The sequence below is a fragment of the Muntiacus reevesi genome, chromosome 12, assembly GCF_963930625.1.
Source record: "Muntiacus reevesi chromosome 12, mMunRee1.1, whole genome shotgun sequence".
Classification (NCBI taxonomy): Eukaryota; Metazoa; Chordata; class Mammalia; order Artiodactyla; family Cervidae; genus Muntiacus; species Muntiacus reevesi.
This window is the reverse complement of record NC_089260.1, coordinates 58,790,284-58,812,795: the sequence shown is the minus strand read 5'-3', so window position 1 is coordinate 58,812,795 and position 22,512 is coordinate 58,790,284. Positions and strand designations below refer to the sequence as shown.

Sequence of the window (22,512 nt, the reverse complement as noted above, 5' to 3'; positions counted from 1 at the left end):
CCACTGGCTTACCAGGAGGCTGATGTACAGATGTTTCTGTCAAAACAGTTAGTCCAAATAAACTTTTTGACAAGCATCCCCCCCGCAAAAAAAACCATAAACAGTATGAAATGGCACAAACACAGGCACATAGATCAATGGGACAGAATGCAGACTCCAGTAATAAACCCATGCTCTTAGGATCAATTAATCTACAACAAAGAAGGCAAGAATATAACTGCTTATTGTTACTGTACATTAGCTCATCTTATAATACTGAGTAACCATTACCATACGTCAAAAAAGTGCACTGACTCCCAAAATATATGGAGACTGAATAGCACACTTCTATAACAGCAGAGGCAAAGATAAAAAAAATCTCAAGAGAAATTTACAAAGTTTATTTTAAATTCAGGTATAGTTGATTTACTAGTTTCAGGTGTACAACATAGTGATTCTAAATTTTTATGTTATATTCCATTTAAGGTTATTATAAAACATTGGCTATATTTCCTGTCCTGTCCTTGTAGGTTATTTTATATATAGTAGTTTGTACCTCTTAATCCATTCCCCCTATCTTGCCCCTCCTCCTTACTTCTCACCACTGGTAACTACTAGTTTATTCTCCACATCTGAGACTCTTGTTTCTGTTTTGTTATATCTATTTCTTTGTTTCATTTTTTTAGATTCCACATAGAAGTGAAAACATTTGAGTATTTGTTTTTGTCTCACTTCACTTATTGTAATACCTTCCAGATTCATCCACGTTCTTGACAGTGATAAAATTTCATTAAAAAAATTATTTATTTGGCTGTGTCAGGTCTTAGTTGTGGCACAGGGGCTCCAGAGCGCATGGGCTCACTTCTTGCAGCACACAGGCTTAGTTGCCCCTCGACATGTAAGATTTTAGTTCCCTGATCAGAGATCGAACTGCAACTCCTGAATTAGAAGGTGGATTCTTAACCACTAGACCACCAGGAAAGTCCTGTAATCTTTCTTTTTAAAGGGTGAGTAATATTGCATTGCGCACACATTCTGCATTTTTATCCATTCATCAGTTGATGGACACTTAGGTTGCTTCCATATCTTGGCTACTATTAAGAGTGTATTAGTTTACTATTGGAGAAGGCAATGGCAACCCACTCCAGTACTCTTGCCTGGACTATCCCATGGAGGGAGGAGCCCGGTAGGCTGCAGTCCATGGGATCCTTAAGGGTTGGACATGACTAAGCGACTTCACTTTCACTTTCGTGCATTTGCGAAGGAAATGGCAACCCCCTTCAGTGTTCTTGCCTGGAGAATCCCAGGGACGGGGGAGACTGGTGGGCTGCTGTCTATGGGGTCGCACAGAGTTGGACACGACTGAAGCGACTTAGCTGCAGCAGCAGTTTCCTATTGCTGGATAACATATTATCCCAAAATGTCCTGGCTCAAAACACCAAACATTTGTTATCTCAATTTTTAAGGGTCAGGAATGGGGTGACCAGCTGGGTTCCTCTGCCTCAAGGTCTCTAGCAGAGTAGCCATTAAGATGTTGGGACAGGCTGAAGAGTCATCCAAGATCTGACTGGGGAGGATCTACTTTAAAGCTCACCGCCATGTTTTGTTGACAAGATTCAGCCTCTCCAGCTGTTGAACTGAGCGCCTCACATCCTCAAGTTTATGGACCAGAGACTGATCTCAATTCCTTGCCATGCGGGATTCTCTATAAGGCAGCTGCCATAACTGAGAGCTGGCCTCCCTCAAAGGGAGGACTGGAGCAATGGACAGCAACGCATGCAATCTAGTTGTTTTTTTTTTTTTTTTTTCTTGCCCAGACCAGGGCTGTGGGATCTTAATTCTCTCAGTTCCCCAACCAAGGTTACAACCCAGGGCCCCTGGCAGTTAAAGAGCTGAGTACTAACCACTGGACTGCGGGGAATTCCTGGCGATCTAGTCTTCTAAAACAAAATCTCAGAAGTGATTACGTCCGTCACCCCACCTCCCCACCTTCTGTTATTTTATTCAAGGAAGCTGGTCAGTAAACCCAGCCCACACACAAGGTGAGAGGATTATAAAGAACAAGACAGGAAAGCCAAGCGGAGAGACACGGTAGAGTTTCCACCAGTGAAAAGAATAGTAACAGAGCGTCCAGCAGTGTCACTTCACATTAGGGAGGTAGCTGGGACCAACTCGGAGAAGCAGCAGCTGACACTTCACGTTCAGAACTAAGACTAGGGCCTGTCTTCTCCGCAAGCCTCGGACGTGCTAAGGCATGGGTAAATGAGTACGCAGGATGGAAAGAAAAGGTCCACCCAGCAGGGACCACCGCCCTGCGCAGAACTAGTCCCACTCCGGCGAGAGCTCGGGCCGCGGGGATGCGCGGGGCGGGGAGATGTCGGCGCGCCCCGGGGAAGTCGTATCCTCGGGGGTCGTCCTGGCTGTCACCGCCGGGAACCGCCCCGTGCCGGCGGCCGCCCAAGCCCCGTGGGCACCTCGGCCCTCCAGACGCAGTCATGCTCCCTAATCACTCAGAAACGGAAAGAACTTTCTAGACCACAGAGAAACTTTAATCATTCCGATCTAAAAAGAAAATATGAATACGGCGGTTTAATTCTAAGTTCTCTTTAAACATTCTGTCACTCCTTGAATCATTTTCGGCAGAATCGTCAACGCCCCTGTCAGGGATTCATTTCCACAAACACTTCGTGTACCTCAACATAGACGCCACCCTCTCCCCGACAGAGGACAGCCCTCTGGGCGGCGCTAGCGCACGGCGCTCGCGCACCTGCTCCGATACACGCCTGGGACGTTAGCGCCGGCGGCAGCTCCAGGAGGACGAGCCCCTCACAGAGCATTTTCGCCTCACACTCTTGCTCTTTCACGGTGACTGACTCAAGTCTGTTCCATGATCATAGCCTTCAACCTTTCCGTCCGAGTTAGCGACTGCGTCTCAGGAAGCCGGAAGCCCCGGGAAGGGTCCGCGGTGACGCAGCGGAAGCCGCGGAGAGGGAGCCTGGGGCCGGAAGCCGCGGGGCGGGCAGTGGCGCTCCCGGAAGTGGCGCGGACGTCGCGTGCGTCTGAGCGGTGCGTCGGGCTGCAGGAGAAGATGGCGGTCTCCACAGGTCGGTTCCTTGCCGGGCTACTTGCTTTTCTACCCCGACCCGCGCGGCGCTTCATCTTGCAGCTGGCGGCCGGCCTGGCGGTGTGAGGGAAGTCACAGTACGGCCCCTCGACCGCCAGACTTCCTGCGGAGCGCAGGCGAAGCAGGGAGGGTCCTGGCGACCGTCGGGGCGGCGGTCCTGCCCCGCGTCGGCTGCGCGCCGGGGGGCTGGGCTGGGCCGGGCTCGCCGGGGATCCGGCAGGCGGTGCAGGGTCCGGCTGGCGGGGTTCCGCGGGTGATGCGGGAGCGAGGAGAGGAGCCTGGGTCGGCCCGCTGTCCACCTCCGCGCGCGATGGCTCGTGTGGGGGTCGTGGATGGAGCCAGTCGGATCCTACGGCTCGTCCTGACGTGGGCGGAGGGCCCATTCTTACCTGACTTAATGCGTGTTGTCTGTCTTTTCCTGTGAGTGGAAAACTGCGGTGCCGACTAAGTAAAAGCAACGAGCAAGGTGAACGCTCATTGAAGAAAAAGCGACTTCTTAGATTAGCTTTTCAACTCCTCTCTCCTATTGAATACAATTTTGGTTTCCTGTAAGCACAGATTTTGAAATTAGATGTTAACACTGAGGTTATAGAAATTTGACTATTTAGAAATGTTAAAAACATTGAAAATTGTATTACCTAAAACGTTAGTAAGTGTGGTCTTTCGTTTTTCTGATCGTTACTGAAACCAGACTAGAGAACAGTGTAGTTTTGTATTTCTTGCCATCATTGCACGAATTTTCGTTAAGTGGAATATTTTATTGTATGTTGCGATTGGTACTTTCAAGATAGTACCTTTTTAGCTACCTTTTAATGGAAAATTGCGTCTTTTGTGTCTCTGTTCCGTGTAGGTGTCAGGATAAGCTGTTTAACGATTTTAGCATTGCGGAACGATTTCACGCTTGGGGTCGGAGCTAAGAGGTAAAGCATAGGTGATTAAAAAGTGACGTTTTAGTGTTGAGACTCTGCTGTTGTCCTTGCTATTTGAAATTGACTGTGCTCACGAATGGGGCCATGTCTTTTTTAAGACTTGTGCATCCTATCTTTAGGTTCTTGAAAAATTAGTAATAAAATGGTGTATTTTAACTTGATAGTTTTCATTTTGTAGATTTCATTTTTTAAACAGTTTTTCTCCCCTCTACCATTGTACATATGAAAGAGTGTGGAAATATTTTGAAAAAACCAGTGATTAGGTTATATTAATGGCAGATACTTCTTGGTAACAACATTTAAGTCATTTTTGGAAGTTGAATATGAATTATAAAGAAGTTACTGAGAGCTTATTAGCATATTTTGTTGTACATCTGAAGCTTGAGTTTTCTAGGTTATATTTCAGCATTTCAGTTGTTACATTTACACTGATTTTATGTTTATGAGTTTTGAAATCTTAGCATAATTAGGAAGAATAACTTTTAGACAGTTAATTGATTTTTTTTCTTAAACCCCTGAAACTTGTTTTGACACTGCTGCTGAAAATTGCCTTGGCCAATATCAGATTTATTTCTCTTCTGTGTTTTGTAACATTGACAGTATCATCCAGCATGGGGAGAGAGGAGTGCAGAAGCAGTTTTAGACTATGTTTTGTAAATAACTTTTTAAATTACATTTTCACTTAGTTATACTTTTGTATTGCTTGCTTCTTGATAGCAAGGGAGGGAAACAGTACCTGTTTGTGAAGTAAATAGGATAAAGCTTGAAATTTAAAATAGATGAACTAGATGGATGGCTGTACGTGTTTTTTAAGCCAAATTAATATAAAAATAACTCTTTGACAGGCCAAAAAGAAAACACCCAGCAGATTTTAAAAAAATCTTATTTAAAGCATTTTATTTTAACATGCATTATTTAAGTCATAGCTTTTACATTTGCTGTAACTAAAGAAAAATTGGGAAGAATTTTAATTAGACTTGGGGCTTCCCAGGGGGCGCTAGTGGTAGAGAGTCTGCCTGTCAATGCAGGAGACATAAGAGACTCAGGTTTGATCCCTGGGTCTGGAAGAATCCCTGGAGGAAGGCATGGCAACCCACTCTAGTATTCTTGACTGGGGAATTCATGGACAGAGGAGCCTGACAGGCTACAATTTATAGGATCACACAGAGTCAGACATGACTGAAGTGACTTAGCAGTAATTAGACTGAGACCTCTAAACTGTAAAATACTTTGCCATACCACTTGGTTCTGTTGTTGAGAAGACTGAGGCCTAAGGAGGTATAAGCTTTTACATAATTGGTTAGCAATAGAGGCCAGATCAGAATTCAGGTGTCTTACTCAGTCTGGAATTGTGAATTTGGAATAATCCTGAAATGAGGAATCACTTCCTTTGAGACTTGAGAGTGGCTTTCATACTTCTCTTCTCTCTGCAGGTTCCTTGTCTCAGACTGTCAAGTGCTTCTCATGGATGGAAGTAGAACTGTGGTGGAGACTCCACTGGCTAGGTTTCCCTTTCCCAAGAGACTGTCACCTCTGGGAATCAAGATAATTTCATAGGGCACAACTTAAGAAACATGACTCTATAGAATAGAAATTTGTCAGTATATTTAGTACGTGTGATTCAAAAATGTAATCACAAGGAGGCAACTCTACTACCTGCTTTGTTGTCTGTGAATTGAGTCAGCTGTGTGGTGCACCATCACCTGCAGACTGAGAGAGGTGACATGTGGCTGCCGGTCGGGATTGCTCGGCTGTTACTCACATAGTGGCTTGTGGATGGAAGAGTGGCAGCCGTGTGTACTCTGCCTTACTCATGGTGTGTGTGCCCTGGAGACTGGAGTCCGAGCTCTCTTGTTGGTCTTGTGGACAGGAGAACAGCGGCCAGGTGTACACTGTGCGCTTGTTCCTAGTGTGTGTGCCCTGGAGACGAGTCTGAACCCTCTTGTTGGAGATTGGCGTTTAAATCATGGTAAATGAAAGTCACACATATGGAAACCATGAAGAGCAGAGATTGCCCATATGTGGAGACATCCACTTAGCAAGTATTTGGGGAGCTTTTTGACACAAAGCTTCAAAATTGATAGAATAAATGGAATGAAACCCATCGTCTAAAAGTTTGTTTTAAAAGTAGTTGACTGTTTGAAAAGAGCCAATATATTTATAAGATCTTTGAGATACTGTAAGATGGCACTGCAAGACTGGATTCGGGAGTGTGTTCTTGTTTACAAGGTCTCCACTGACTTGTGTTAAAGTGGACGTTATTTTCAGTTTAAGTTGTAACTCAGCAAAATTTCAAACAAGAGAAGGGGAGAAATTCTTAGGGATTTTTATAGGTGCTTACGTACATTGGAATAGTAGTTCTCATAGAAAGTACATTATGAATCATTAGGCTCTAGCCATGTTCATTTTATAGATGAACAGTGAATATATAGATATAAAATGAGTTTCCCAAGATTATTTAACTCGGTTTTGATTCCAGACTAGTTTCTTGATTTCAACTTCTTTGATGCTGCTTCTGTATCACACTGTATTCTGTGAACTTTTGGTTGCTGCATATAAATGAAATCATACAGCATCTGTCTTTTTCTGTGTGATTTATTTCACTTCAGTCAATTCAGTTGGTCAGTCATGTTTGACCCTTTGTGACCCCGTGGACTGCAGCACACCAGGCTTCCCTATCCATCATCAGTTCTTAGAGCTTGCTCAAACTCATGTCCATCGTGTTGCTGAAGCCATCCAACCATCTCATCCTCTGTTGTCCCCTTCTCCTCTTGCCTTCAGTCTTTCCTAGCATCAGGGTCTTTTCCCGTGAGTTAGTTCTTTGCATCAGGTGGCCAAAGATTGGAGCTTCAGCTTCAGCATCAGTCCTTCCAATGAATATTCAGGACTGATTTCCTTTAGGATTGACTGGTTTGATCTCCTTAGAGTCCAAGGGACTCTGAAGAGTTTTCCCCAACACCACAGTTCAAAAGCATCAATTCTTTGGTGCTCAGCTTTCTTCATAGTCTACCTCTCACATCCATACATGACTACTGGAAAAGCCATAGCTTTGACTAGACAGACCTTTGTCGGCCAAGTAATGTCTCTGCTTTTTAATATGCTCTCTAGACTGGTCATAGCTTTTCTTCCAAAAAGCAAGCATCTTTTAATTTCATGGCTGCAGTCACCATTTGCAGTGATTTTGGAGCCCAAGAAAATAAAGTCTGTCACTGTTTCCCACTAGTTCCCCATCTATTTGCCATGAAGTGATGGGACCAGATGCCATGACCTTCGTTTTCTGAATGTTGAATTTTAAGCCAACTTTTCATTCTCCTCTTTCACTTTCATCAAGAGGTTCTTTATTTCTTCTTTGCTTTCTGCCACAAGGGTGGTACCATCTGCATATCTGAGGTTATTGATATTTCTCCTGGCAATCTTGATGCCAGCTTGTGCTTCATCCAGCCCAGCGTTTCACATTGTGTACTCTGCATTTAAGTTAAATAAGCAGAGTGACAGCATACAGCCTTAACATACTCCTTTCCCAATTTGGAACCAGTGTGTTGTTCCATGTTTGGTTCTAACTATACTGTTGAAGCCTTGCTTGGAGAAGCTTATTTCACGTAGCATAATACTGTCTAGGTCCATCCATGTTGCAATGGCAAGATTTCATTGTTTTTTATGGCTGAGTGTGTGCATGCCTGCCACATTTTCTTCAGTCATTCCTGTATTGATGGGAACTTAGGTTGCTTCCACATCTTGGCTATTGTACATCATGCTGCAATGAACATAAGGGTATGTGTATCTTTTTAAAATAGTGTTTTTGTTCTCTTTCCTTAAATACCGAGGAGTAGAATTGCTAAATTGTATGGTAGTTCTATTTTTAATTTTTTGAGGAAGCTCTATGCTGTTTTACATGGTGGCGGAACCAATTTACATTCCTATGAGCAGTGCACACGGGTTCCCTTTTCTCCACTTGTGATGACAGTCATCCTGACAGGTGTGAGATGGTACCGCATTTTGGTTTTTATTTGCGTTTCCCAGACGACTAGTGACGTTGAGCATCATCTTTTCATGTGCCTGTTGGCCATCTGTGTGTCATCTTTGGGAAAGGGTCCTGTTCAAATCCTCTCCCTGCTTTTTTAAATTGGATTTTTTTGTTTGTTCTTAATGTTGCATTGTATGAGTTCTTTGTGTATTTTGGGTATTAACTGCTTGTCAGACCCAGCGTTTGCAAATGTCTTCTTCCATTCCATAGGCTTCCTTTTTGTTTAATTGATAATTTCCTTTGCTGTGCAGAAACTTGGTTGATGTAGTTTCATTTTGTTTATTTTTGCTTTTTTTACCCCTTGCCTGAAGAGACAGATCCAGAAAATTATTGCTAAGACTGATGTCAGAAAGCGTGCTGTCTGTGTCTTCTAGGAGTTTTAAGGCATCAGGTCTTAGGTTTAAGTCTTTGATCAGTTTTGAGTGTATTTCTGTAGATGGTGTAAGGGAAGAATCTAGTATGATTCATGGCCATATTACTGTCCACTTCTCCAGCACCATTTATTGAAGTCACTGTCTTTGCTCCTTTGTATATTCTTATCTCCGTTGTAGATTAATTGCTCATGTAAGTGTCGGCTCATTTCTGGTTTACCCATGTTTAAAAAATTGTGTTAATTGTCTTTTTATTGTTGAGTAGTAAGAATTTCTTTATATATTCTGGATACAGGTTTGTTAGATATGTGTTTGTATTTTCTTTTACCTTCTTGATGGCGTCCTTTGAAACCCCAGAGGTGTACATTTTGATAAAATCCAATTTATTTTTTTCTACTTTATTAAGATGGGAAGTCTGGCTTTTGATATGTGCTTCATTGTCTGACTCTTTGTTTTAAAAACATCATGTTGATATATGTGAGTTCTCAGTGATGGTCTGGTTGTGATTACTGTACATGATTACCATCTGACAGAGGGCAGAAGTCTAAACCCTGCCTTGCTAGGTGTGAGGTTTAAGGTTACAGTAACAGAGAAGTATAGCCAGGTAACAGGCATGCTCCAAGCAGTTTATTCTTTGTGAGTATATAATCAGGCAAAGATTTTTTCAGCCTAGTGACTGGAATGCTGTTGAAAAGGACCAACAATGCATAGCTTGGTTTACTGTTTGTTTTTCATGGTAGTATCACCTGCTCCCTCAATTATCAGTTATGGTTGACTAACCAGTATTGATATAAGTGGTTGTTCCTGAGAGGATATACTTAAATTATTGAAAAGTTTTTAATTTTCTGAAGTGTTTACCTACCAGCAGTGGCTTGGCAGGATCTCGCCTTTGTTTCTAGCTGCAGCTCCCGGGGATCCCAGGCGAGCAGTTGTGCTCCTGGAAGTGGTCTCTGTCAGGGGAGAGTGTGCCAGCTCTCGCTCCACTTAGAAGTCCCTGCTAGCGAGGGACCAGAGGCGGCCCGACCGCCCTCCACCCTGTTTCTTCTGAGGGAGGCATTCCTCCTTAGCGCTGAAGTAAACAGTGCTGGCAGCTCTCCTGGAGAACATTGAGTCACTCTGTTCTCACTGGCTTGTCTGTCCCATGGAGATACCAGCAGTGTGTTCGAGCAAATCTTTTGGGACAGCTACTGCATTTGAATGCGTCTGCTTCCGTGGTTGTCCTCACTTGCCTTCTCTGCCAAGATGCCAGGCAAAGGAGTCTGTGTCCTCCATCAGCAACACTTCTTACAGGACAGGCCCTTAAGTGTGGACAGAGAGGTTGACAGTAAGCATCTGCCGGAAACGCACCCTGGGTTTATTGAGTGCCTCTGGTACTCTCGGCATCACTTACCATCCAGTTTCTATGTAAGTGATTTATTTAATGATGAGAAGACAAATGGCTCAAATAGCTTTCCCCCTTGGTGTATTATAATGTTTTACTCATAAATTTTGTTTTAAGCTTACTTTTCTGAAGTGAAACAATACTAAGGATATTTTGTGTTCGGATGCATTCATTAAATAAACACACGAAGCTGCTTGTTTTCTTCCTTCCCTGAGTTAGTATATCGCAAGTGGGATTACAAAGAGTTCCAGAATTTGGGGAGTGGCTGGGGGCAGAGTGATTTTGGCTATAACTTAGAGTACTAGTAGCGTGATTTACCCTCTGCTGTATGTAGTGCAGCCTCCATACCGTGGTTTAGGTACTTCACAAACCCTGTAATGCAGAGGTCTGTCTTCCTGGTGTTTGAAGGTAAATTCAGATGCTTCCCAGGTACACCGTTGAGTTGAAGTTTTTTCAGGTTTATTTTTATTTACTATAGTTCATCAAGTCTAAGACAAATTTTAATATCTTAAATGGATATATGGCTTCAGACAGGGATTTATTCTTATGATTTGGGGGTTGACTGGCTGGGCCTGGTTGTCTCCCTTCACCTGACGACGGGCTCGGCCTTTTGCCCAGGGCCTTGTTTCTTGTCCGTGTGGTCAGTCTAGGCATCTTGTTTGGACTTACTTGCGTTCCAGTAGTGTCTGGGAGTCAGTACTTAGATGGTAGTTGGCTTCCAAGAGACCAAACAGAAGGTATTGGAGCTCTAACAAGGCTGGTCCCAGAACCGCACCAGTGTCACATTCTACCAGAACAAGTGGCAAAGCCAGCCCAGATTCAGGGGAGGCCGGAAGGGGCACAGCCTGGAGCCCGGAGAAGCACTGCTCACAGTTGACTCTGTGCTCCGGAGGCTGTCTGCCTCCTTGTGCTTTGTTCTTGGGGGTGAATTTCACTCAGTGGGATTTTAAGTCAGTGCATATGAATATTTAAAAATTCTTGTGATGTTTTGTCAGTTTACCTCTTCAGCAAGGTGTATTCAGTTTTCAATGATGTGTTGAGGTGGATAAATAGAGTTTTTCTGCTGTTTTGCTGTCATTGTGTTTATGATGGTGTTAATTTTATTTTTTGATGGGAGTTTAATAATATTTTTTTATCTGCATATTTTTCTTGTTCAATTATTTATGTTGTACATCTGTGAAGTATATTATCCATGTACTACTTAAGTGAGACTGGTTATTGATATAGGGTTTTAGTTGTTTAAAAATCAGCTTTAAATTTTTCCCTGATAGCTCAGTTGGTAAGGAATCCTCCTGCAATGCAGGAGACCCTGCTTCACTTCCAGGGTCGGGATGATCCACTGGAGAAGGGATAGTCTACCCATTCCAGTATTCTTGGGCTTCCCTTATGGCTCAGCTGGTAAAAAAAAATCTGTTTGCAGTGTGAGAGGCCTGGGTTTGTTCAGTCCCTGTGTTGGGAAGATCCCCTGGAGAAGGGAAAGGCTACCCACTCCAGTATTCTGGCCTGGAGAATTCCATGAACTGTATATAGTCCATGGAGTCGCAAAGAGTCGGACACAACTGAGTGACTTTCACTTTTTAAAATTTTTGCACCTTATATTTATTACTCCCCCCCCCCCTTTTTTTTTAAACTTCTTTGGGTCATTTCTCTTGTTCTGAAACTCCTCCAAATGGAATTCAAGGGTCCTAAAGCTGGGAGGAGCTTTGGGAATACCGTGGTTCTGCAGGGATTCTGAACCTGAGGATGGAGGTGGGGGGCAGAGACCAGGGACAGGAATTCTCCTTTCTGCGCAATCCAGTGGACTCCCTCCTGAAGGAGGCTTACATATATTGGTCGTTGAGCTGGGGTGGAGTTGGCAGAAGGTTGGGCGTCGTCGCCCTTGAGTTTTAGCTCCGTATTTGACATCGCAGTATGCAGCTGTCTGGTTTTGTGGTAGAGCAGAACCACCGCTTTACAGAACCTTCCCATTGGCCTTGGTTGTCTCGGTGCTTCTCCTGCACCTTGTTTTCCGTGTCCTGCTGCCTTCACATGCTGTGCGCGCCGTGAGGGCAGGGCCGTCAGTGTGAGATCCCATTGGTCTCTAGCTGGTACTTGATGTTTAGTTTTGGTTGTCAGATTACAAATCACAGAATTACAATAAAATGTGCCACACTTTCCTTAGTGGACGCATGTGTTGTTTTTTCCCTGATTCCTCTTTCATCACAGCTGATACTGTCCCCCCAACCCCCTCTCCTCCCTGTCCTTAAAGTCTGGGCTTCAGCCCCTCCCTGGGTCCTTGTAACCACAGGTTAAGTCTGAATTTGCAAGCACACCTGTCCCTCTTTGCTCATTTATCCTCAACTGCTGTCCCGAAACATTTCCTGCAATTCCCTCTCTCCTTTTTGGATACTGTTTCTCCTTTTCTGTTTAGACAACAGATTTAAGACACAAGAAAATGCATGAATACATGTGTACCCACCCCCAGCTCTCCCAAAGGGTAATAAATTTTTCTTGCTTCAGGTTGTTTTTGTTTTTTGAAGAAACAAGACGTTACCTGCACCCTTCCAAGTACTAGGCCACTTCTTTGCCCAGAGGTGATCAGTATTCTGATTTTGGAGTCTGTTCCACAAGTATTTTTGTACTCTTGCTAGATATGTACATACTCAGAACAGTAGAAAAGTCTGTTGATGGATAGCTTTTTTGTTTATTTCTCTTTGCGATTATGGTAAAGTGTATTTACTATGCAGTGTACTGTCTTAACTGCCTCTGTACCGTTCAACAATATTACATACTCACTTTGTTGTGCAGCCATAAAACTGAAATTGTGCACTCATTAAACAATGTGTTTTAAAATTTTAGCATTAATTGATGCTTGTAGCTCTGATTCTTTCATTTTAATTGCAGTAGCATTGTGTCATGGGTATTACCATGTTATGTCTGGGTTGTTTCTAAATTGTCACGGTTAGAAATCACAGTACGTGAGTGTTCCTGCCTTTCTGTAGCCTGGGGCCAGCATCTCTATAAATGTTGCCAGTTTCCTCCCGAAGTAGTTGTGCCAGTTTATTCCAGCTTCAGCAGTGGAAGAGCCTTCATCTCCATATCTTTGTCAAACCAGGTGTTGCCAGACTTAACATTTTTCAGTCTGGCAGATGGTCTTTAGGGTTTAATTCTTGTTTTCCCAGGCAGTGAGAGTCGTGGCTAAGAGGTTGGCCTTTGGAACTCATATCATGTATATGGGCCTTTTTGTTTTTTCCTTTAATGAAAATCTCAGACTAAGGGCTTAAAATATTTAAAATTGTTAAATAACAACAGTAACACCACCGCGCACGCATAGACACACAGAATAAAGGCAAGTGGAACTAACAGGAAAAGGCTCAGAGATGGCCATCGATCGAGGGCAGCTTAGGCACACGCTGCAGCAGTCATAGCCCCACAGCGCCACCTTGTGGTGTGTGCTCTTTCCAGACATTCGTGGGGGTGACGTGAAGCCAGAGTACTCCAGGCCTCAGTTTGAAAATAGAGCTTTCTGATATTTGTTTGAATCTTATACTTAAAAAAAAAATAGAGCAACCTTAGCTGCTGTAACCCTTTAAATGTTAGTATTGCCGGTAATCTTAGAACTCTTTTCCCAGAATGCTGCTTTGAGAAATGGTGAGAAGTTTAGCAGTCACTAGGTTTATTGCTTTTATGGCACTTACATAAAAAGAAACATTATTTTTATATTTTTTACTTTGTAGTTTTGGATGCTTATAAAGCTCTCCTGACTGAATTGTTTTTGAAAAGGAGGAAAGGAAATTACACACAAATTTAGAATTTTTCTTGGGGAATGATTTCATAGATGGTGAGGGTGATCAGACTCCTTTAATATTCTTTTAAAAAGCAGCTCAGGAGCAACAAGATGGTGGAGATTCTGACAGTAGCTGTTGTTCCAGGGTACGTGCACGGTGTATGTGCATAGAAACTCTCAGCTCAGGGACCCCTTCTGGGTCAGTCTTCAGGACTGCAGAGAGCTTGAATTCTCACAAAACGTAGGTCAAGGTGAATGGAAGCTTTTTGTAATTTTTCTTAATGTGAACACTAAAATGATGAGAGTCATCATTTATCCTGTTTGAGATCGATCACCGTACAGTGATTCTGTATCTGTGAAGTAGAAACCGTGGTGGTCTCACTTCTATAGATGAGGAAACTGCAGGGGCCCTGCCAGAGAGGCAGCAGCACTGGGAACTGGCTGGGGGCGGTCGGAGGCCTGGTCTGTGCCCATGGTGCTGCCTGGAGTACTGAGCTTAAGAGGGACTTTGGTTTGGAAACTGGGCTTTAATATTGGGTCTGACATGACTTAGTACAACAACAGCAGCTGCCACTTAAAACTGTGTGACCTTGAGTAGGTCCCGTAACTGCTTCCAACTGTAGTTTCCGTAGCTGTAAAATGAGTGGTCAAATGGGGTCAAATTTAGTGCAGAGGGTACACTAAGCAAATGGTAATTAATAGTTGTTATGGTTGTAATAATGCTTACTCTTGTTTTGTGGTTTATGACATATTCATGTTTCTGTGGCCCAAAATTTTAAAGCACTTTTTCTGAAGCACAGTACATAAAGTGGCTACTGTTTCTAAGTTACAGTACTTACTGGCTTTTCATTATTTGTCTAGAAGGACTACTATGAATTAGTAACTGAAAGAGATGTTTTAGTTGCTCTGCAGCATGTGGGGTCCTCCTGAACCAGGGATCAAACCCATGTCTCTTGCATTGGCAGGCGGATTCTTCACCACTGAGCCACCAGGGAAGCCCTGAAAGAGATGTTTTAGTTTCAGCAGGAGAGATAAGTTATGCAGACTGACAGTTGCCTTTAAAGAGATGTCGCTGTTTTTTCCTGCTTCGTAACTGTGTGTGTGCTCGCTTTTGAGAGTGGGAAAGGAGGGAGGGAGGCAGTGCTCAGAGCCAGCGGAGGGGTCTGGGTTGTTCTCAGAACTTGTGCAGTGGGGCTGGGGAGTGTTTCAGGCTGGGTGCTTTTGAGAGCTCGCGAGACCGCAGGGTCCATCCTCTGGAGAGGCCAGGCCAGTGATCCTGAGAGAGGCTGTGATAAAAGTCACATGCTGTATCACCAGCCCTTCTGGTTCCAGGGGTTGGAGGTCAGGATGGTGATGGTGGCAAAACTAGGTTCAGTGGAAATGAGGGGGTGGGGACTGTGAAAGGCTGGGATTCTAGGCAGAGGGGAAGATTTGAGAAATAGAGTGATGAGGTCTAAAGGGTTCAGAAGTGGGGTGTGAGAAGGGCTGTGGAAGTGTTGCTGGGTTGGGCCAGGATGGGACAGATGTGTCATAGGAAATTACCCACCAGGAGGCTGGCTCTCCAGCTTCGGATCTGCTCACAGGGTAGGCAGGGCATCGTGGTTATTAGGCAGCCAGCAGATTGGGTGAGAACCAAGGGTGGGGTCAGCGTTCTAGAAAGTAGTGCCTCTTAGTGCATTTTTACAAATGGAATGTAATTCTCTTTTTTACAGATCACTAGAGAGTATGTGCTAATACAGTGACACTTTTATGGACTTTCTGGTCATGCCTGTTTACCTGATGCATTGTTCTTGGCAGAAATCTCAATTATGGAAAAATAATCACTTGTTATGATTCCCTTATGATTGATTTATGTCACTGTAAAACTGATTGGTTAGGTGTTTATATACATGTTCTGTGCTGCTCTTATGTTTGGAACCATGCTGTCTTTAGCTTTTTCATTTTGAAGAGTTATTATTATTAGATTCAGCATTTCCTGGGACAGAACACTTTTTAAAGAGAATTTTGTCTTTTTGGTAAATAATTTTTAACACCTAATTTGGGAAAAGCTGAATTTGATTGTGTGTAGCCCTTATAATTATGAGCTACTTACATTGGCTTCCTTTTGTATAGGTGTTAAAGTTCCTCGTAATTTTCGTTTGTTGGAAGAACTTGAAGAAGGACAGAAAGGAGTGGGCGACGGTACGGTCAGCTGGGGCCTGGAAGATGACGAAGACATGACACTCACAAGGTGGACAGGCATGATCATTGGGCCACCACGGGTCAGTGCATACGTTTATTTCCTATGGATATTTATTGTAACTTTAGAGTATGCATTTTATTTTATGTTATTGATATTAAAGTAAATAGTTAATGTAACTTTAATTGAAACAGTTCCTCACTTTTTATTTATTTCTTGTACATTTGTTGATGCTGGATTTTCTGGAGGAGTTGGGGGGAAGACTGGTCTGATCATTGCTCTCAAAGTGTTTGCAGTTCAATAGGGGAGAAGGCATGAAGGCAGACGACAAACTGAATGTGGCAGAGCGAGTTCACTGTGGGACTGTAGAATGTGTCTCTTCTAGCTGAATAATTGAGGAAGGCTGGACAGTGGAGGAAGTTGCCTTTGGAGTGCCTAAAGGACTGGCTGGTAGGATTTCAGAAGGTGATGATGGGGATGGAGAGCATTCCAGATAGAGAGGAGAAAAAGTGAGGCATGGAGTGGAGGGGTATTTGGGACGAGCCAACAGTGTGCTGTGATGTAACATGCTGCTAACCAGCCGTGTGTATCAACGGGGTTCCTAAACTGGTTTGTGTTGAGTGCACATTGCTGTTGGCCAGTGACAGTTGATTGGCCTTGGAAGTGTTCTGGCTTCGACGTCTTCACCTGTAAAATATGTCGGAAAGGCTGATTCTTGCATGTTTCCTAGTGTTGTTGGCCACAGACCTATTGTTTTATTTTTAGGTCTTTCTCAAGTTCATGACTTTTTATTTTAACTCAAAATTTTTTTTAGATTGGGAACTTTGTTTGTACCTTGCATTCCTCACTCAAAGGCCCCATTTGCTGTATGTCCTGCAGCAAGTCTTTTAAATACATTTTGTATGACCTTTGACTTTGTTAGAAAGAACACAAATTTGAAGTTTCTTTTTAGTCTTTGGTTTTGTGTATTGTTTGCTACCTGTAATGGGGCTATTTCAACTGTTTTGCTGTTGGGTAGAATTTAGATTTTTTGACTTTTATAAAACAAAAATGGTCAGGTAATTAGCATTGATAACTTCAGACAAATGTTTGTTTACCATTTTCCGGGATTCCTTTGTAGAATTCGTGCACTCTCCTAAACTAACAAGTTCCCTCTTCCTCCACTGCTCTGATTTTTCCATTAGACATGTAAGGAAGGAAATAAAATGCTGGTGTTTAAAATTCTTGTTGTTTTATAACTCAGTATTTGTAATGAAAACCTTGATTTTTCATTACTTGTGAACAGTATCACCATGGTCTGTTTGGTAAAAGTAAGTGCTTATAACTTTTGAGCATTTTTACTAATGAATAACTTAGATTGGACAGTCTGAACTGAGTGGAGTATGCTTTCAGGATTACCTAGAGTTTTTTCTTGTTTAATTATTTGTTTTTGGCTGTGCTGGATCTTCACAGCTGCCTCGGCTTTTCTTGCTGTGGAGAGTGGCGGCCACTTTCTCACTGTGGTGCTTGGGCTTCTCCTTGCGGTGACTTCTCTTGTTGTGGAGCACGGCTCTAGGGCTCCGTGGTTGCAGCACGTAGGCTCCAGAGTTGCGGCACGTGGACTTAATTGCTCCGTGGCATGTGGGAATCTTCCCGTATCAGGGCTTGAACCCACGTCTTCTGCATTGGCAGGGAGATTGTTTAACCACTGAGCCACCAGGAAGTCCTGAAATTACTTAGATGTGGTTTTTCTCCCATTTGTTCCTCTGAGGGAACTTGAAGAGTGTTGGAGTTTGTGTAAAGTAAGACCCTCAGCCCCATAACCTAGTTTGCAGATCCCTCTCCCAGTTCGGGCCATCCGCAGGACCCGCGCACTAGCTGTTCCCTGGTGTCACTGCACCACAGGACGCCTCTGTGTCCAGCTGTGCCCACTGGGGGCCTGGCTGTTGTCGGGTAACATGGGGGTGGGCCAGCTGGCAGCGTTCCAGAGACAGGTGTGCCTCCTGCTGCTTTCTGTGGTGGTCCACGTGGAGCCCCTTCCCCTTCTCGTGGTGCAGGAGGGCGCAGCCTGAGTGGATCCTGTCCTCCAGCCAGGCTTCAGCCCCCTCGACCCCGGACCTGACCCAGTCACTGCTTCCTACACCGTAGAACTTGGTGTGATTGGAATCATGTGGTGTGTGTACCCAGAGGCCTGCTCCTTCTGACTGGGCGCAGCTCCTCAGGTTCACCCACGTTGTTTCATCCACGCGCTGCGTGGTGGTTTGTTTCTTTTTATTATGGTGGGGATACGCCACAGTGTTTGTCACTTCCCCGATTGTGGTTTTCTCTGGTTGCTGCAAATAAAGCTGCTGTGATTACAGGTCATCTTGTGAACGTAGGTTTGTTTCCATTTCTCTTGGATCAGAAATGCCTAGGGATGGAGTTGCTGCATAGTACGGGAGTTAGGGGAGGGGAGTTGAATGTGTAGTGAAATGCGTAGGAAAAAATGCCATATTTTTTCCACAATATTTATACCATTCCCTATTCCTAGCAAAGTATGAGAATTCTGATTGTTTCCATGTTCTTTGAGTATTTTTAAGAGTAAGATTTTTCAGGGGCTTTTTTTGGTTTTCGTTTTCTTGTAGTTGATTTACAATGTTGTCTTAGTTTCCGGTGTACGGCAGAGTGAATCAGTTTTATCTACCTATGTGTCTATTTTTATTTCAGATTATTTTCCCTTAAAGATTATCACAAAATACTGAGTATAGTTCCCTGTGCTGTACAGTGGGGTCCTTTTTGGTTATCTAATTATTATACTTTTACTGCAAGTTCTAGAGAGGCTGGTATGTATGTGAGTGGAGAGCAACAGACAGGTGTATCCTTGACCTTTTTAGTTCTTTTTAAGCCTCTCCAGGTCCTGGGCATACTGTTATTATACACTTGCTGTTAAACTTAGATGAGTTTTATATAGCTGTTTAGTTTTTTAAAATACTGAAACATTGATTAATACATGTACAAGATTGTTGTATACATTTTAAACCATGGTTATTAACACTCGAGATCCACACCCACTGGGGGGATCTCTTTCTGTGAGAGAGAAAGCTGTGGATCCATTGGGGTGACAGATTCATAGATGGTCAACTTCTTTTTTTCCAGATTCATACAAGAATCAACAGGTATTAAATTTACTTTCATTTATGTTTTTCTTGTTTTAATTGTATACTAACTGCATTTTAGTTAGCCATATAGATCAAATAAATTTGTTGAAAAATAAATTCTTGATCACACACATGGCAATATTAAGTACATTTATCTTGTGCTTTTCCAGTTTATTAGCGCTTGAATATTGTTGTTATTATTTCTGCCTTCCAGACAAATTATGAAAACAGAATATATAGCCTGAAAGTAGAATGTGGACCTAAATACCCAGAAGCTCCTCCATCAGTTAGATTTGTAACCAAAATTAATATGAATGGAATAAATAATTCCAGTGGAATGGTAAGTTAAAGTAGTTATTTTATTTTTACACAACCTATAAGTTTATAGTCAGGAGAACATTAAAACAGCAGAAAAGCAAATGGAAGCTGTTTATTGGGTTGATAACCCTAGTTAGTTGAGTATTTTTATTATGAAAGGTTGTTGGATTTTGTCAGAAGCTGTTTTGTATCTGTGGAGATAGTCATGGGTTTTGCTTTGGTTCTGCTAATATGGTGTGTTATATTGATTTTTGTTTGTTGAGCCAACCTTGCACTTCCTGGATAAATTCTACTTGGTTATGGTGCATAATCAAAATGTCTGTGTGTTGATCAGGGTCAGCCATAGGTAAGTGGTTATGGCTTTCTCAGGCTTTGAAGCCTGTGTGCAGCCTTGCACAAGTGTGTGTCTCCTGGACTCTCAGGTGTGTGTGGGACTTTGTAGACTCACTGGACATCTCCTCTCCCAGCGTTTCCTGTGGGGTCTTTGGTCCCCTTCCTGCTTGCCGTCTTGCTGCCGCTTCAGGCAGTAGAACTATTAAAACAGTTTTTTCTTTAATTTAAAAAAAAATTGTATTTTTTATTGAAGTATAGTTGATTTACAATATTACATTTGTTTCAAATGTATAATATAGTGATTCAGTAGTTTTATAAATTATACTCCATTTAAAGTTACCGCAGAATTATGGTTATCTTTCCCTGTGCTATACAACACATCGGTGGTGCCTGTGTATTTTCTACATAGTAGCCTGTGTCTCTGGTGTTACACATTGGACACTGGTTATTTTTGACAGGTACCAGGGTGGAGAGGGGGTGGTCAGGGAATAGGTGGTCCTCAGTGGGTGAGTTTCCAGGGAGCTGCCGGATAGGCCAGGTGACGGCAGGTACCTGTGGCTGAGGCTTTGAAGGGCTGTAGCCCCAGCCTGTCCGTCTCCCCCAGTGGAAGACGAGTTCAGCACAGTGCAAAGAGCACGCTGGAGTGGGGTCTGAAAGCAGAAGTCAGGGTTACTGCTGTCTGCTGATTCCCTGGTGTGAGTAACTCCCCAGACCTTGGACTGTGGCCCTAAGTACTGTGCGGACCTGTGGTTTTATAATGTTTGCTTTTGTAAAAATAGTGCCTGACTGTTGGGCACCGAAGGGATTTTTAAAGCCCTTCTTATTAAAGTACATCTAGTAAATTGGTGCCCAAGTACTTTACACTTCGTAGTTAATTGTACTTTTTCCCCTCCTTTCAGGTGGATGCACGAAGCATACCAGTGTTAGCAAAATGGCAAAATTCATATAGCATTAAAGTTGTACTTCAAGAGCTAAGACGTCTAATGATGTCCAAAGAAAATATGAAGCTTCCACAGCCACCAGAAGGACAAACATACAACAATTAATTTTAGTGGATCTCAAACTTGTCTTAAATCAGCAACCTTCTACTCATGTTAATGTCTTGATTAAATATCACAATGCAAAATACCCACACATTAAAGTAAGATAATTCCAGCTGGTAAACATGACCTGGACATTTGTAAGAATATATTTAATATATGTACACCCATTATGTTTTCAGGTAACAGGAGGAAAATTCAGCAGTCTTTTCTTGTTAAGGCACCACCACTTAAGCACGCACCTGGAGTCCTCACTGGAACTCAGGTTTGCAGGTGAGAGCGCGGCAAGAAGTGTTGGCTGGCTGTGCAGGCAGGTGTGTTTCTGACGGGAAAGCCAAGAAGGAAACTCGAGTGGCGTGCTCCATCATCTTGCTTAGAGAAAGAGCTTCAGTTGAAATTGTCTAAAGTAGCAGGTACAATGAATATTGTCACAAAGTGTGTTCATTTTTGAAGCGGTATGGGTGCTGACTACTAGTAGTATCAAAAATATGTTCAGGATTGTTTTGATACCTGTATTTATAATAAAAAATGTTGTGGGGGAGGTGGATGAATTTCTGTTACAAGCTGTTCCTGTGTGTTCCGTGTAACAGATGTGGTAAATATTTGTTTACAGTCTTTGTTGGACAGACCATGCATTTACGTTTAAATGAAATCAAAAAGGAATTAGGTGTATGGATATGTGATTTGGAGATTAAAATTAGTCTTAAATTGTAAATAAAATGTGGAATGTGTCTTCAGAAACGGTGCCATTTCTGTTATATTGATGTGTGTGTACAGTAACTTGCTGAGATTGCAAAAATTGGAATTCTTGTAGCTGTTCATCTATACACACCTCTCATTATCCCATATGGTATACTTCTTGCAAATTGGAATTTGTAGAGTATTTCAGAGTACAGATTTCCTAATAGGCTTTAATTTCTTGTTAGGAGGAATAATCCCAGCTTTATGTTTTCAACTTGATTTCACTAGAAATATTATTAAAAGAGATGTTCTAGCAGTTATTATAAAATTTAGATTACAGATCATCCAAATATACATTCTAGTTTTCTTCATAGTATCTGCCCCCAGTGCTCTTAGTACTGATTGGGATTAATTTTGTCCACTTACTCTTAACTCTGGCAAGTGTATAATTCTGAATTGAAAGTTCACCTGTGCTCTGCTTTGACCACAGTGACTTGAGGCTTTGGGTCGCTCATGGCAATTGGATGTACTACTTTGTTGAAAGTCCTTCCTTCTTACAAGTTCTGTTTTCTGAAGAAAATAGACAGGTGGTTGTGTAATAAGAACTTATTTCACAAACAACCCCGACATGTTTTTTATCAAGTGCGTTCAGAGGTAAAACTCTGAGCTACCTTTTCTTGACCAGAATACATTAAAGTCAGCAGCGCTGTATCTAAATTTACTAATTTCAGTATGACTTTAAATATCAAAGACGTTTTAAGTGACACATAAGAGAATGTATACATACATACTAGTGCATGTACTTTGTTAAAAATAGGTTTGAAATGGACTGTAACCTTGGCGTACATTCTTAAAAATTTTTTAGTGGTTGAGATTAAGTGGAATCCCACTGACATCCTATGTGAGAGTTGAGAGTGGTGGTTCCTGATGGTCTGGATTGGTGTGTAGTGACCCCTTTCGTAGGGAGAGTGTGTCCTATCCTACGTGGGCGCCAGTAACCACCTGAATGCTGTTTGTGGTTTCCACATTAGTGAGCTGAGCACCTGGGCACCTTGACCTCTTGTCTTCTCATTTTCCCACATCCAGTATTGTGAAGGTCTCCCCGCACCCCGCCCCCGCCCCCCCCCCCCAGGTGTGCATTGTCTTTGAAAGGCTAGCAGGTAAGACCCTCGGGGATGATCATATGTTAATAAAAATTGCAAAAATAAAGTGTTTGTCCTGTTAGGTCAGTGTTATTCTTGAATGGTTTTAATTACTAATATTCAGAATCC

At 42.7% G+C, this 22,512-nt stretch overlaps 1 protein-coding gene across 1 annotated transcript; it reads left to right on the top strand.

Moving 5' to 3' along the window:
* Positions 1-2,836: 2,836 nt before the first annotated feature.
* On the top strand, positions 2,837-21,301 carry UBE2V2 (ubiquitin conjugating enzyme E2 V2). Its single transcript, XM_065902520.1, has 4 exons — positions 2,837-3,083; positions 15,687-15,835; positions 19,084-19,209; positions 20,420-21,301. The coding sequence occupies exons 1-4, from the start codon at positions 2,867-2,869 to the stop codon at positions 20,564-20,566; spliced, it is 639 nt and encodes a 212-aa protein (XP_065758592.1). The 5' UTR covers positions 2,837-2,866; the 3' UTR covers positions 20,567-21,301.
* Positions 21,302-22,512: the final 1,211 nt, after the last annotated feature.

What these genes read in the sequence shown, in the direction of transcription:
- UBE2V2 (XM_065902520.1), top strand. Translation starts at nt 2,867, where the DNA reads ATGATCATAGCCTTCAACCTTTCCGTCCGAGTTAGCGACTGCGTCTCA. An exon ending in GAAGATGGCGGTCTCCACAG is followed by an intron (nt 3,084 to 15,686) that starts GTCGGTTCCTTG and finishes CCTTTTGTATAG; the next exon opens with GTGTTAAAGTTCCTCGTAAT. An exon ending in TAAATAATTCCAGTGGAATG is followed by an intron (nt 19,210 to 20,419) that starts GTAAGTTAAAGT and finishes CCCTCCTTTCAG; the next exon opens with GTGGATGCACGAAGCATACC.